This window comes from Filicampus tigris, chromosome 19 (assembly GCF_054856515.1).
Source record: "Filicampus tigris isolate MCC_2025a chromosome 19, RoL_Ftig_1.0, whole genome shotgun sequence".
Classification (NCBI taxonomy): Eukaryota; Metazoa; Chordata; class Actinopteri; order Syngnathiformes; family Syngnathidae; genus Filicampus; species Filicampus tigris.
The window spans coordinates 6003414-6017402 of record NC_141235.1 but is presented as its reverse complement, the minus strand read 5'-3'; the positions used below and the strand labels follow the sequence as shown (position 1 = coordinate 6017402).

General features: G+C 47.6%; 3 protein-coding genes across 11 annotated transcripts in view; 2 read left to right on the top strand and 1 right to left on the bottom strand.

Moving 5' to 3' along the window:
- Positions 1-5951, top strand: part of tanc2b (tetratricopeptide repeat, ankyrin repeat and coiled-coil containing 2b) — a 78929-nt gene extending 72978 nt beyond the window's left edge. For all 9 annotated transcript variants that reach the window (XM_086016635.1, XM_086016633.1, XM_086016636.1 and 6 more), the window contains 4 exons: positions 999-1090; positions 1318-1464; positions 1551-1651; positions 1857-5951. In XM_086016635.1, coding sequence (XP_085872761.1) covers positions 999-1090; positions 1318-1464; positions 1551-1651; positions 1857-3915 — 2399 coding nt within the window. In that variant the 3' untranslated portion in view covers positions 3916-5951. The remainder of the gene's footprint in view (positions 1-998; positions 1091-1317; positions 1465-1550; positions 1652-1856) is intronic.
- g6pc3 (glucose-6-phosphatase catalytic subunit 3) lies at positions 5772-9679 on the bottom strand. Its single transcript, XM_086016642.1, has 6 exons — positions 8737-9679; positions 7447-7553; positions 7266-7356; positions 6770-6888; positions 6474-6615; positions 5772-6309 (listed from the first exon to the last, which is right to left on the bottom strand). Exons 1-6 carry the CDS (start codon positions 8952-8954, stop codon positions 5970-5972), a joined length of 1017 nt encoding a protein of 338 aa, XP_085872768.1. The 5' UTR covers positions 8955-9679; the 3' UTR covers positions 5772-5969.
- lsm12b (LSM12 homolog b) lies at positions 9218-13641 on the top strand. Its single transcript, XM_086016650.1, has 5 exons — positions 9218-9426; positions 11219-11352; positions 12264-12373; positions 12462-12588; positions 12926-13641. The coding sequence occupies exons 1-5, from the start codon at positions 9300-9302 to the stop codon at positions 13016-13018; spliced, it is 591 nt and encodes a 196-aa protein (XP_085872776.1). The 5' UTR covers positions 9218-9299; the 3' UTR covers positions 13019-13641.
- The last annotated feature ends 348 nt before the right edge of the window (positions 13642-13989 follow it).

The following is a 13989-nucleotide window of genomic DNA, read 5'->3' as shown; positions in this document are numbered from 1 at the left end:
AAATTGTATTATTAACAACAAACAAAGCAAATATTTAATAGAATTAACTGAAATAAAATTAGCTAGCAAACATTTTACTAATACCGGTATTTGAATGTTGTTTTTAAAAAAAAAAAAAGAATTAAAATAAAGGGAAATAAATAAATAAATAGACCAATTAAATACTAGGAACAATTGGTAAATGAATAAATATAGGAATTTTAAAAATGTATCTTTGCTACCCCCTGTAGGTACAGCCTTATTCCAAAATGGAATAAAAAAAATGTTTTCTCAAAATTCAACACACAACACCCTATAATGGCGACATGAAAAGGTTGGTTTTAATTGTACATATTTTTTTTCCATTTGCAAAACTCTCAGACAACAGCTGTCATGTTATCATTATGAGGTGTTGTGTGTAGAATGAATTTAATCCATTTTGTAATGATGCTTTAACATAACAAAATATAGAAAAAGTGAAGCAATGTGATTACTTTCCGGATGCGCTGTACATATCAAATATGAATGATATTTGGGGTGGTTAAGAAGCAGGTGTTCACCATTTCTGTAACGAGACACCCTTGCAGAAAGCAATAGTTTCCAGTAGCAAAGCCGTGATCTTTTCTCCACAGTGGATTGTATTGTTTTCCTCCACCATCTGCCATTATTAGCTTTTTTCACCCCTGTTACCCCGTTGAAATAATTATTGTTCACCGTACCCCACCCCGATACACTGGATTGGTCGTACTTACGTCCAACTGCCCCCCCACCCCCCCCACCCCCGATTTTGAGACGTTTGCAGCAACCCGATCCAAGATCACACTTGTAATTGTTTTCACTTAAATATGCAAGACAATCCAGGAGATGTCTGGTGGGATACGCTCATTTCTCGTTAATATGATTGTGTGTGCGTGTTTGTGTGTGTGTCGTTTTGACTTCCTTCCTCTCTTCCTTCCATTCCTTGCTTTATTTCCCAAAGCGCTGTCGTCCTCACTTTCTGGTCTCCCCCTGTGACGCAGGTCCGGCCACGTGGGCCATGGCCACCTCCAAACCCGACATCATGATCATCCTGCTCAGCAAGCTCATCGAGGAGGGCGACGGCTTCTACAAGGTGTGAGAACAAATTTCCCTTGCTGATTGCATTGATGGCTTGTCAACAAATGTATATACAGTCAACCCCCACTATTCGTGTGGGATAGGGACAGAACCCTGCGGCAAATAGCGAATAGCTGAGGATAAGTGCCCAAAAAATACATGTGAAAATGTAATTTGTCAATAGTCAGCTGCGAATAGGCAGGGATTCTCCGTAAATGTGAATTTGTTTGGCTGCGCCAACAGAAGGGGAAGGTGAAGGAGGCGGCACAACGCTACCAGTACGCCCTCAAAAAGTTCCCGCGCGAAGGCTTCAGCGAGGACCTCAAGACGTTCAGAGAGCTCAAGGTTTCGCTCTTCCTCAACCTGTCCCGATGTCGCAGGAAAATGAACGTGAGTCGGCGAAAATCCCCATAACTGTTACCGCACTGTTGTTTTTCCCGCTGGCTCGGAGTTCAGTGTTGGTGCCTTGTGTCCAGGACTTTGGGATGGCTGAGGAATTTGCTACCAAGGCCCTTGAACTGAAACCCAAATCCTATGAGGCCTACTATGCCAGGGCCCGGGCCAAGCGTAGCAGCAGGTACGCCCTCCGGCGAGACTCCCAGGGGTGTCCACTTGTAATAAATTTGTCTTGGGCAGTGTTAAGAATCACTCTTGTACCGACCGAGCAGACTTTATGGAACTTGCTTGGAACCCAAGTGTTGCAATTCATTACTGAAGGTCAATTAATTCAACTGAAATCGGTTCTCCAATGAAATATCTTCACTTTTCCGTTCTACTTGCAGGCAGTTTCCCGAAGCCATGGAGGACCTGAACGAAGCCATGAAGCAGTGCCCCAACAACCGAGAGATCCAGCGGCTGCTGCAGCGCGTGGAGGAGGAGTGTCAGCAACTGAGCCAGGGGGAGCTCCAGCCTCCGGACCTGGAGCTGGAGCCTCCCCCCTCCCCGCCTCCCACGCCTCCCCCGGAGGACGAAGAGTGCCTGTCCCTCTCCGTGCCTCTCCCGCCTCCCCCCGAGCCCCGTCTGGAGGACATGGAGCCTGTCCAGGATCTCTTTGAGGATGAGGACTATCTAGAGCAGGAGCTCGAGGCCATGTCAATGGGTCTGCCCCCTCCGGAGTCGCTCGGCAATCCCTCCAGTCTCCCCATCATTCAGAGCCCCCCCATGTCCCCCACACACGCAGACCAGATCTACCTAGCTGGAGGTTCTCCGATGGGCCAGCCTTATGAGTACCACCCCACCTCTTCCTCCATGTCCTCCCCCACCCGCGGGCCTTACCAGACCACGCCGCCCTCCCTCTCCCCGACGCATCACAACTCCCACTATCGACACAGCCCGCCGCACACCTCGCCGGTGCACCAGCCGTCCTACCGCTTCAGCCCGCCGCTGCCCATGGGCAGCGGCGGCCAGGGGATGGACCGCCAGAGCCCGCCGCCGTCCCCTCTGCGCCGGGCCGCCCAGTACAGAGCCAGTCCGCCGGTGGACAGCGTTTGCCTGTACAGATCGCAGTCGGGCTCGCCCGTGCGCTACCAAACGGAGCAGCACCCGGGCCGGCCCAAATCGCCCCTGTCCAAGATGAGCAGCCAGCGCTCCTTCCAGCTCAGCTCGCAGCCCTCGCTGTCATCCCAGCATCACCAAGCGCAAGGCCTTCGTCTGCAGCCCTCCATCGCCCAAATCGTGCGCACAAACCAGCCCGGCGGCGTGATGGGAAACAGCGGCTACGGGGGGCAGATGGCCCGTTACCAGGGTGGCTCGGTGGACGTGGACAGCCGACTGGTGTACCAGCCCTCGCTGGACGGGCGCTCTATGTCGCAGGTGCAAGCCAGCCTCAGCTCTGGCGCCCTCTGTCAGCACGGCGGCCGAGGAGGGGTCATGGAGTCGGGCCTGTTGAAGGACGAGCTACCCCAGCGCCCCTCCTCTGCCTACCGCGCCAGCAGCGGGGGTCCGGCGGGCATCCGTTACACTCAGACGCCTCAGATCAGTCGCAGCCAGTCCGCCGCCTACTACCCCGTCGCGGAGCATGTGCTGGAGCGTGCCGGTGCCATGCCGCCCTGCCAGCTGGGCTCCCCCGAGGTCCCGCATATGGTGAGACGCCCCGTCAGCGCCAACACCGCCGAGATAAAGCCGCACGTGCCCACCCCGAGGCCACTCATCCACTCGCAGAGCGTGGGCCTCCGTTTCTCCCCCTCCAGCAACAACATCTCCACCGGCTCCACCTCAAATCTGGCGCCGGGCTTCAGGCCGTCCTCCTCCATCCAGCAGATGGAGATCCCCTTGCAGGCCACCTACGAGCGCCCCTGCGACGACATGTCGCCCATCTCTCCCTCGCAGGGCGGCGGGGGTCTGTATCAGGGCGAGTCCACCCGCTCTCGTAACACCCCCTTCATGGGGGTCATAGACAAGACCGCGCGGACTCAGCAGTACCTGCACCAGCCTTCCCGGTCCCGCGCCATGACGTCCATGGACTCGGCGGTCAGCCCCACCTCGCCCGGCCAACTGGTCCAGCAGGGCTCCACCTACAGCCCGCCCACCTCACTGGGAAACATCGCCTACTATAACAAGACCAACAACGCTCAGAACGGACACCTGCTGGAGGAGGACTACTACGCCCAGACGCCGCCGCCCTCGCTGGCCAAGCTGGCCAATGGCTCGCGCGGCACCGGCGACATCCTGGAGCGGGTCAGCCAAGTGCCCACCTACCCGGACGTGAAGGTGGCCAGGACTCTGCCTGTGGCGCAGGCCTACCAGGACAACATGTACCGCCAACTTTCCCGAGACTCCCGCACGCAAGGGCCCTCCTCACCCATCAAACCAAAGAGACCGTTTGTGGAGTCCAACGTGTGACCGCTCGGACCGCGACGCACACAAACTCTTCGCGGCAGGAAAAAGGACGCACGCGAGAGGGGCTACACACACTTGTGCGGTGTTGGACTTGGAACATGACTGACGGATACGCCGTGACTTGACCATCCTGTAACGCTCACAGGCTTGAGTCCAGGTTCTTGACCACGACCAGTGCGCTTCTTCCAAAAACTGCACAGGCGCACGGACAACTCCTCGGACTGGCGGACTCTTATCTTGTGTGCTCTTAACCACGGTCGCTAGTAGACTCTATTCAATGTAATACAATACTATATGTTCAATACTGTACATTGCTCAGCAGAATACAAAACAGCTCAACAACTTAAGTACTAAGAGAGAACAAATGACCATATTTATAATTAAGTTATATATTGTAAATAGAAGAGAGAGGAAACATCGTTTGAATCGTATACCGTTCACGCTGCCTTGGTGTCCCACTGCTGGTCCAAGAAGGGACGGACGTGCTAAAACTCTTCGCATAAGCTCACGTTTTCGGGGGATGATCAAACGCATGCGTTGCGTCGTTTGCCGCAACTTGGGTTCATTGATTAGCTGTTTGCCGACGGATTTACATCTCATTCACACACCAGGAACTTGCGGGAATGTGCCATAAAAAAAAAAAAAAATCAACCTGCCCCAACATGTTGACGTTCGACTTTTGATTAAACACCAAAATCGGGCCCCGGGCAGCAGATCAAAGCGACTAAGGTACGTTTACCTTTGAAAAAGCTCACAAAAGACTTCAGGATGAAAAGCAAGCAAAAGTACACTTCTTTCCTAGAAATTTATTTGCATTTCCAACACAAACGCCGTAAAGTTGCACTTCATGATTTTCCTGTTTCTTTCTCGTTCTGATGTTGAAATGCGAGCAGCCATGTCAGACTATCATAGATGATATTTACCAGATGATCTTTTTAAGACTTCTGAGGATGTAAAGAGTCTCGAGCACAAATTGTACTGGTGCGGCTTGATGGGTTATTGAACATTTTTTCAACCGCCACAGCCACAATCAATAATCCGTCTGTGAAAGAGTGCGCCCACGCTTTTCCCGGTGAAAGGTTTCAAATGCCCGCTTTTTGTCACACGCAAATGTTTCACTATTGCCAGGGAAAGGTTTCAACACCCTTTTTTTTGGTCACACCTGCAGAAGATGCAGATGTTTCAAATTTTCCCATTATTATTGCACAATAAGCAACTTTACACCATCAAAAACACCGCCCATGGGAGTTCCACTTGGTACCCTTAATGTTCCACTTATCTTTACTGAGATGAAGGCGTCGCCTGTATTATACTTACTTTTAGATCTTCTAAATTGAAGCTATCCAAGAGTGTATGGTTCAAATCTGTGTGTGTGTGTATTAGCTGGCTGTAAATAGTCTGATGCATGTTCTATTCTTCTCAAACGGAAACATGTATAGCAGGGCTGGTGTGTCCCCTTATCCTCCCCCCCAACCTGGTTTATTTTATGATTTTATGATTAATGTATTTGCTTGCTGAGCAGAGTCCTCTTGTCTGTACGTGTGAGCTTTCAGATCGCTGTGATATATATATAAAAAAAAGACAAATTAAAAAAAAAAAAAAAAAGTTCAGCAGAATGTGTTTTTATCTCATGCTAACTGATTGTAACCTGTACAGTACAATGTATTGAGAGGGGATAAACATATTTATAAATGGTTGCCTACTGAAACACGGCATGTTTATCATTTATTGTCTGCAACATGTGACTTCTACGGCACTACGTAAGCCTTCGATAAATGATAAGTTAAATATGAATACAAACAACTTTGTTCCGCATAAAGACAATTTTCCATTGGAAGTACAGCAACCATAACAAGAAATTCATTTTGGTACACCACAACACTTTAATTGGCATCCTCGGATTACAATTCATGTGCCATAAACTGGCCCGAATCTGACGCAACATTTGAACATGATCCAAATACACGTGTTCTGGGACATGCTAATTTAAACCAAAAAAAATAAAGGGCAAAAGATAGCAAATAAATCCTTGTGACGAAAATAAGTTCTACAAGCATCTAGTTCCTCTTCATCTTGCGCATCATGAAATGGACTAGTCCGGGCATCAGCACCACAATCTGCGGCACCATGACGAACTTGACAAAAAACAGCATGTAGTAGAGCACGGGCGGTCTCAGCGGCAGCGGCGCACTGCACAGCGAGTACAAAGCGACGGACGACAGCACCAGGGACACGGACCGTGGACCCCAGCGCAGCGGCCAGCCGCCGGGCTTCCAGTGCTGGACCAGGCCAAGACCCAGCAGGGCACCGCAGACCCGGGCCATTGAGGCGAACGGGGCCACATCGGCCCGAACCCACTCGGAGCGACTGCACCACTTCTGCGCCAAAGCCAAAGACCTACAAGGTCAAAGATTTGATTAAAAAAATGTTGCCCATCCTTGCGCTAGACTAGTGTTTCCCAATTAAATGAAATTGGATCGTTTCCCGTCACAATAGTATGCTGCGGCACGGTGGTTAGCAATCACATTACTAATCAACATAAGTCGCTGAACAGGACTCACCAGGTGAGGTCTACGCCCAGCTGCCGTAGTCCGACGTTCAAGATCAGCGTGCTCAGCAGCAAGGACGCGGCGATGCCGACAAAGAACCGGAATGAGCGCTTTTCTGGCACCCTGCGGTTCAAGTACATTCCTACGACAATACCTTTTGGCAAAATTTAAGTTTGGCAAAATTTAAGTAAGTATTTGTCAGGACACATAAAAGACATTGAACAAAGTCAATACAGTATTTGTCAAGTCAAATAGCGCGCAAAACAAGTTTTTGCAGACTAAAGCAAACAGCTCAAAGGCGCTCAGACCTGCAATGGAACCGGTGACCACCTGATGTGGGAAGTGGGCTAAGACATACACTCTGGAGATGCCGACGACCACCAGAAAAGTCCCGTAGAGCAGGTAGGGTACATATGTGATTGGTATGCTGAAACACAAAAACAACACCAGTGGAAAGAAATCAAGTTGTTGGGCAGATACAAAAGGTCCACTGGTAGTTTTTTTTTTTTTCCCCACATTTTTTTACATCAGTTCAATGGTCATTGTGCTTCTCTTTCTGGTGTGTGTGCCTTGGCCACCTGGGGGCGAGATAATACAGACAGGTACATACTGTACATGGAGACTGTCTTTAGCTACTGAGTAAGCCTTCGCATTATTAGTTGTTCTTCACAGAAGGTGAAGAAAATCTGTGAGTGTTGTCAAATTTTCTGTCTTCATGTGTTGCGGCACCGTTTGTTTTAAAATATCTGTTGCTTAAATGGGTCCATCCAAAGTACATCATGTGAAGTGAGTTGAGCACCTCACCTGCAATTACGGCGGTACAGGAAGGACCGCACGGAAGAGGCCACCACCCACCAGACCGCCGCAGTGACCATGGCATGTCCCGATGGACTGCCTGATGAGAGAGGGGGACACGTATTCAAAAAAGGTTGAGAATCGAACAAAGAGTTACGACACAGATGGCCTCATGAAATGTTCTTCTCACCGGGGCCATTTTCACAGGTGGAGGAGTACTGCTGAACCCTGGGCAACTTTTTGGCAAACACTTGGGATTCGCCGATCCACCAGAATGGCCTTTCACCAAAGAGTACACTAGAAATTAAATTTGGAAAAAAAAATTTTTTTTAATTATTTTAATAATTGTTATTATTACTATTCACATTATTTTAACACATGCTCAGTAAATGAAATGACACTATAAAAACATCCATCCGTTTTCAATTAGGTTTGTCTTCATTTGGGTAGCGGGTGTGCTGGAGTCAATCACAGCTGACCAAAAGTGAAGCACCAAATTTCAGCCCGATACATAAGACCCCACCCCTACCGTGCCAGACACACATACACTACATTGAGAGTCCGTCCCTAAGTGAAAATACGTCTCTTTTTGATTGGATACACCAAAGGAAAAGATTTTTAACAGCCCTCTCAAATTTGAATGAATGAAAACAATATATAGCCTTTTCTCCATGGACTCACGGTCGACAACAAGGCCCTCTCAAATGGCCATGCCAATTATCTTATTTCTTATATGCAAGTGTGCTCTCTGAACTTGTTAATTTACTGGTACAAGTATTCACTCTGAGTACTGACACCGCTAGTACTTTTGAGAATAAAATTCACTGAACACACTGCCAAATAATTGTGAACAAAACACGTGGACTTACTTGATTCCAGACTTGTTTTCCTGTGAGTATTAGTGGCTGGGATCGGCAGCCTCCACTATACCCGATACCTTAAAATAAGGCCAGTTATCAGGTGGTACTTACCCATCCCAAGAAAATGTATGTCCTAGGGTGAGAACGCTTTAAACAAACACACACATCCAAAGCTAGAAACTGCCAACTTCCATCAAAGTACCGTAATGGTGACATTAAAGCATGACTGTTCCACCTTTATGCGTTTCATCTCGGGCAGTATAAGCTTGGACCAAGGTTATAATGTAAAGTAATTAACTAATTGCAACTAAAACTGAAATTAAAACCCCCTGCTACTGTCGGAAAGAACACTGCAGAGTATCAGGGCCAAAACAAGCAGGCTCAAAGATAGTTTCTTCCACCAGGCTTGTCAGAACAAGCAGGCACAAAGATAGTTTCTTCCACCAGGCTTGTCAGAACACTCAACACAACGTGCGCTTCCCTCAACTCCACTTACGGATCACCCACCTCAGCCTCCTGCCACAAAGTGATTGCATTATTTGCACCACCGCGCACTACCCCACCAGAACAAAAGCAACAACAACAACAACAAAAAATACACTATTTGAATTTAAAAATACCATTTGAGCATCAGGTTGAGCCACTCAGTCACCGCGGCCACCCACAACACTGCAACGCCGGTCCGCCGGCAGAAGAAATAAGCGCACGGGAAAACGAACAGGAAGGCCGGCTTGGGCCCGCCGGCGTGGGTGATAAGCAGCCAGAGTTTCTCCAAGCTCTTCGTCCTGTGCTGGAGGCTTTCAGCCATCCAAATGCCGTACATGTGGATACAATCCATCGCTTGTCCTTGTGTGACTCTCCCAATGAACGGGACTGCTTATGAGAAGGCCGTACTTCCACCTAACGTCCACTAGAGTTCGCTCTCACATGAGTGAAAAACCACGTGAAACGTCACACTTTTCATCGTGCACACGAGTTATTGTAACGGCGTTCATTACAAAGCACGTTTGCCGAACGTGTGGCCATGTGACGTGATGACTTATTTCATATTTGTTTTGGCGTAACGTTGCGTCGTCGGGGGCGGATGCTGGGCGCCGTGGCGACGTGACTCGCGACACACGCCCCGCCTACGTCATCACGTCGCGCTACGTAAGGCACGCACTCCGGTTTGCTGGCGGAGAAGATGGCGGCTCCTGGACCGGGGGAGTATTTCAGCGTCGGGAGCCATGTCTCTTGCCTCACCTGCCTGGGCCAGCGGCTGCAAGGGGAGGTGGTCGCCTTCGACTACCAGTCCAAGATGTTGACTCTGAGTATCCTTTTGGTTTGAGAGCCGGGCGGCGGTTGGCCGGCTGGCCGGGCCCCGCTCCGAGGGCCCGTCGGCTCGCCGAAAATATGTCAAATAGTGCTCCGCGCTGGCGTAATTGGCGCTACCTGGCTTCAACAACGCCTTTGTGCGTTTAAAAGGCACGATTTCGGACGCTGTTGCACACGTGTGCGTTCGTGGGATCCGGGATGCGTCGCCGGACGCGTCAGTGTGTCCGCTGCGGCTAGTGGATGTGTTTTGAATCTGCTCATTGTGTTGCCAGTGCTCGACATGGATCACTATCTGGCAACGTCAGGCATCATGGCAGTGTGTGCGTTAACGGAGGCTAGCTAGCAGGCTAACGCAGCCTGCTGTCTGGCTGTTACAATTCGAACGTGTTCGCCCACATTTACGTGGCGGCTACGTGCAAAAGTGAGGCGCGTTTGGGGTCGCGGGTTCCCCGTGTCCCCCCCCCGCTCCCCACCTCTCCACAACGAGGTGCTGTGTCGCACGGCTAACATGCTAGCTAAGGATCGGTCAACCTCTCACTGGCGTTGCCTATGTACGAGGTCCGTTAAAGTTGCCCACGCGCACGTTTGCGCCGCTTAAGTCCAGTCTTCTTTTCAACCGAAATGCTGACAAATGTAGAGGTTAAGCGAGAGGCGTTATTTCACGTGAGGCCTTGTGTTAGCCGCTAGCTCCATGTTGAGCCATTCTGCAGCCCCTTCTGGGTGTGTGATTCTACAAGTGCAAGTGTGTGTGTGTATACAATGCTCTGCCATCCTTTGTACAGTCCTTCTATTGTGTTGAAAATGACTAGCAGTTAGCCCCACATGTCCCTTTTCATTGGCATTTGAGCATCCCTGAGGAAAAGTGTCCTTCTTACCCTGGCAGTTTGTGTGTCATTGAAAGCATCATGAGGTGTGTATGCAAAGTCAAACTAGCCCAAGTCACTTGTATGAAAATGAATCACAATGCCACAGACTGGTCATTCAAGGTCACACACAGTTGTTGTATACCAGGAGTTCCCAACAACCACAGAGCATTTGATAACTGCCACATAGAAAGACTGAACAAAACATTTATCATCAGAGTGTGGAAGAAGTGTTATTTTGGTAATCGGTCACATTTGCTTGCTTGCTATGCCCACAAGCGAGCAAAAATGAGTAAAGAAGAAAAATGCATTTGGGGAGCTTCTTCGTAAAAAGGAGCAGGCCAAACATTGGAAAAAAAGCCTCCAAATTCCCCCCAAAAAAGGAAGCTGGGTTGAAGGGACTAAATTAACAGCCCTATTTAATATACATCTTATTACATTGGCTACATTCAGCGTAATGTTAAGTTGCATTTGTTTCTATGCTGGGCTGTCAAAATGTCTGTGAAACCAGTTTGTCATGCGAAACAAGCTTGCGACTGCTGTAATATAACTGTATGCTACTCATAAAAAAAGTTAGTTTTTGGGCTTTTTGGTAAAAATTTCAGGACAAATCTAGACTGCACTACAACCTTTCCAGGTGAATTTAATTTGACCTGTGAACTTTTGAAAGCATATCCAACTGTTCAACGCTTCAGTGTGAACTTGCTGTTCTCTAAAAAGGTAGCTGAGAAGCCAAGTTCATAAGAGTTTCATCCATATATTTTCAAGGACATCCACTTGGATGCCTTTCTGTGACGCTTCCTTTTTTTTTGGGGGGGGAAAAGTTCTGTCATTTTTACTGTGTTCACAAGTCATATTTCGTATCAAGTCAGTTGATTGACAGGCTTGTCACATGCTCTTGCCGTCCTTGACTTCCCGCCTCCAGAATGTGCTTCCTCCAGCGGCAAGCCCAACCTCAGCGACGTTGTCCTGATCAACTTAGCCTACGTTTCCGAAGTGGACATCATCACTGACCGCACTGAGACTCCGCCCCCTCTAGCATCGCTGAATGTCAGCAAGGTCAGTGTGACGTCTGCGTGTTTGCAAACAGGGCTACGGTATATCTTTAGTAGATGTCACTATGAAATGAAGTCAAGGAGCGTCGCCTCATATCCCCAAAATATTTCTACTTCCTCCCACCTCGCTCCTCTGTCGATATAAGATGAGCCACTACGCGCGGGACCATATTTACTTCCGTAAACACTGCCACGTGGCGTCGTTTTTTTTGGGGGGCGATGTCGTACTTTTTGCACATGCGTGTCACATCACGCACGCGTTGTGTTCACATTAGAAGTCGCCTTTTGTTTTTGTAATACAAAAGAGTACATGAGATTGGATTTAACTATATCCAATGTCAGTTTGAACGTAGCATAAAACTAGAATTGATTTAACGTTTTTGTTTTTGTTACGTTTTTGTCTTTGTCAATTAATATCATACTCCACATTTAAAAAAAAAAAAAAACTTAGAGTAAAACAACTGAAATGAAGCATTTAAAAAAAAAAACGTGCTATGAAAAGTAATTAAGAAAAACTGAATTTAAAAAAAAATAAAATTCAAAATGGAACTATAATGAAAACTCCAAACCAGTTCTTCCCCTGCCATAGACGTAACTGGGTGCTTGTCTTTGTGCTCTGCATTTGGCTGCCGACCAGTCCAAAGTCAGCTGGGGGACGCTCCAGCTTTCACGCAGCCCTAATGAGGACGCGCGACATTGAAAATGGATGGATGGACATTTTAGACATTGCACGGAAACCACTGAGCGCCCATGTAGATGCCTGCGCATGTCATCATCATTTAAAAGCTAACGTGCTAACAGCGAATTGATGCTATTGTCGTTGACGCTGTTAAACGTTTTCACGCCATGTCTAGGTTGTTATGGCTAAATGAGCATGTTAATATTTCTTTTTCTTTCTTTTTTTTTTTTCTGCAGCTTGCCAATCGAGCAAAGACAGAAAAGGAGGACAAGCTGTCCCAAGCCTATGCAATCAGTGCTGGGGTGTCTGTTGAGGGCCAGCAGCTATTCCAGACTATTCACAAAACGTCAGTCATAGACTTCAATCGTGTAGTGTTGTTTTTTTTTTGTCTTCCATTTTGTGGTCAGCTCATGCTGTCATCCCCATGTGTGCAGCATCAAAGAGTGTAAATGGCAGGAGAAGAACATTATCGTGATGGACGACGTCGTCATCTCGCCGCCTTACCAGGTGGACAACTGCAAAGGCAAAGAGGGAAGCGCTTTAAGTCATGTACGCAAAATAGTGAGTACACTTTTACCTTGCTGATTTTTCACTTTGATCATACGTTTAGAGCATAATCATTTGGTCTGAGTGGCTCCCTGAAGATTAAGCATGTGTGTCTTTAAAAAAGTAGTCGTGTCTATTTCGAAATAATTGCTTGTTTTTAATGGTAAAACTATTAACAGCCTCACCTGAATGAAGTGGTAATAGTTATTTTTTCTCCATGTTAAGTTTCTAAAGCTTCAATTTCACTTTGGGGAAAGTGAAGCCTCTAAAAAGCGTGCGAGAGGAGATGGGGATGTTGTTGTCGCCATGATGAAGTTGACACGCCCCCTCTCCCTCGTTTGCTCCTGCGCAGGTGGAGAAACATTTTAGAGACGTGGAAAGTCAGAAGTCCGTGCAGCGTTCACAAGCACAGCAAACACAGAAGGACTCCACTTTATCTTCTTGAGGCGCCGCCGCAGGGAGGCCGGGCGGCGGCGGCAGAGGAGGAGGAGGCGGTGGGTTTTTTGGGGGGTGGGGGGGGTTTCCTGGGGCGGGAGCGAGCGCCGCCGTTCCCGCTGCCACCGCCAAAGCGAGTCGCCATTCCTTGTCCGAAGCGCGGGCGTCCGCTACAAGGCGTGCGCTGAGGTTCCTTCCTGGATCATGAAGATGATAAAAAGAAAAAAATTTAATGAAAAAGAGAAAAAAGAGAGAGGAAAGATGAAATCTTAAATTAGACTTTATAAAGAATAATTTAATCATGAACCATAAAAGCCACCATAGTTTCCTTAACTAACTTGAACCCTGCCTCCTGCTCCTCCCTCTATCCTTCATTCCTTTCTTCCTTCCCTTCTTCCCTCTCTTCGCCTTCAGTTCCATTTCAGAAAAGACAAAAACTAGCGCAGTCAGAAAGGCTTGTTAGCTTTATTTTCTGTCATCTTTTTTTTGTTTGTTTTTTTTTTTTCTTTGTTTTGGCCGTCTCCCATGTTCTACTGTCTGTATTTTCTGTATTTTAAAACAAAATGTGACTTGAAACGCCACACTTTAAAGGACATTTTCTAAAATAAACGTAACAAAAATTCTGACTGTAAACTTCAGCCATTTTTGAAAAGCCATAATTTTATTTTTGTATTTTATTTTTTTCCTATTTAATCCTTTACATGTTTGAATGTAAACCCAAGACTACAATTAGCCCACATTGGAAATGTTTTTGAAACAATATGTTCCAGGGCCAAATGATAGAAGTGTAAGAAGTTAACCTTAACCTCCAGGCTGCTCCTTTTTGGGGGAAAAGTGGCCCAAGAGACTTGTGGTCAGTACGCACTGAACTGAGGTCCTCCCCGCTTTTTAGCATCTAATTTGAACAGCTGCTTAAGTCTCACATTGTTTCTTAGCTGGAGTTTTCACAGTTCAAATTACAAATAATATAATGCTAATAAA

Coding starts and splice junctions, on each gene's coding strand:
- g6pc3 (XM_086016642.1), bottom strand. CDS start 8,954: ATGGATTGTATCCACATGTACGGCATTTGGATGGCTGAAAGCCTCCAG. Junction 6,889..7,265: donor CTGTACCGCCGTAATTGCAG/GTGAGGTGCTCA, acceptor TTTGTGTTTCAG/CATACCAATCACATATGTAC. Junction 6,616..6,769: donor GGTCACCGGTTCCATTGCAG/GTCTGAGCGCCT, acceptor TTTTGCCAAAAG/GTATTGTCGTAGGAATGTAC.
- lsm12b (XM_086016650.1), top strand. CDS start 9,300: ATGGCGGCTCCTGGACCGGGGGAGTATTTCAGCGTCGGGAGCCATGTC. Junction 11,353..12,263: donor CATCGCTGAATGTCAGCAAG/GTCAGTGTGACG, acceptor TTTTTTCTGCAG/CTTGCCAATCGAGCAAAGAC. Junction 12,589..12,925: donor TAAGTCATGTACGCAAAATA/GTGAGTACACTT, acceptor GCTCCTGCGCAG/GTGGAGAAACATTTTAGAGA.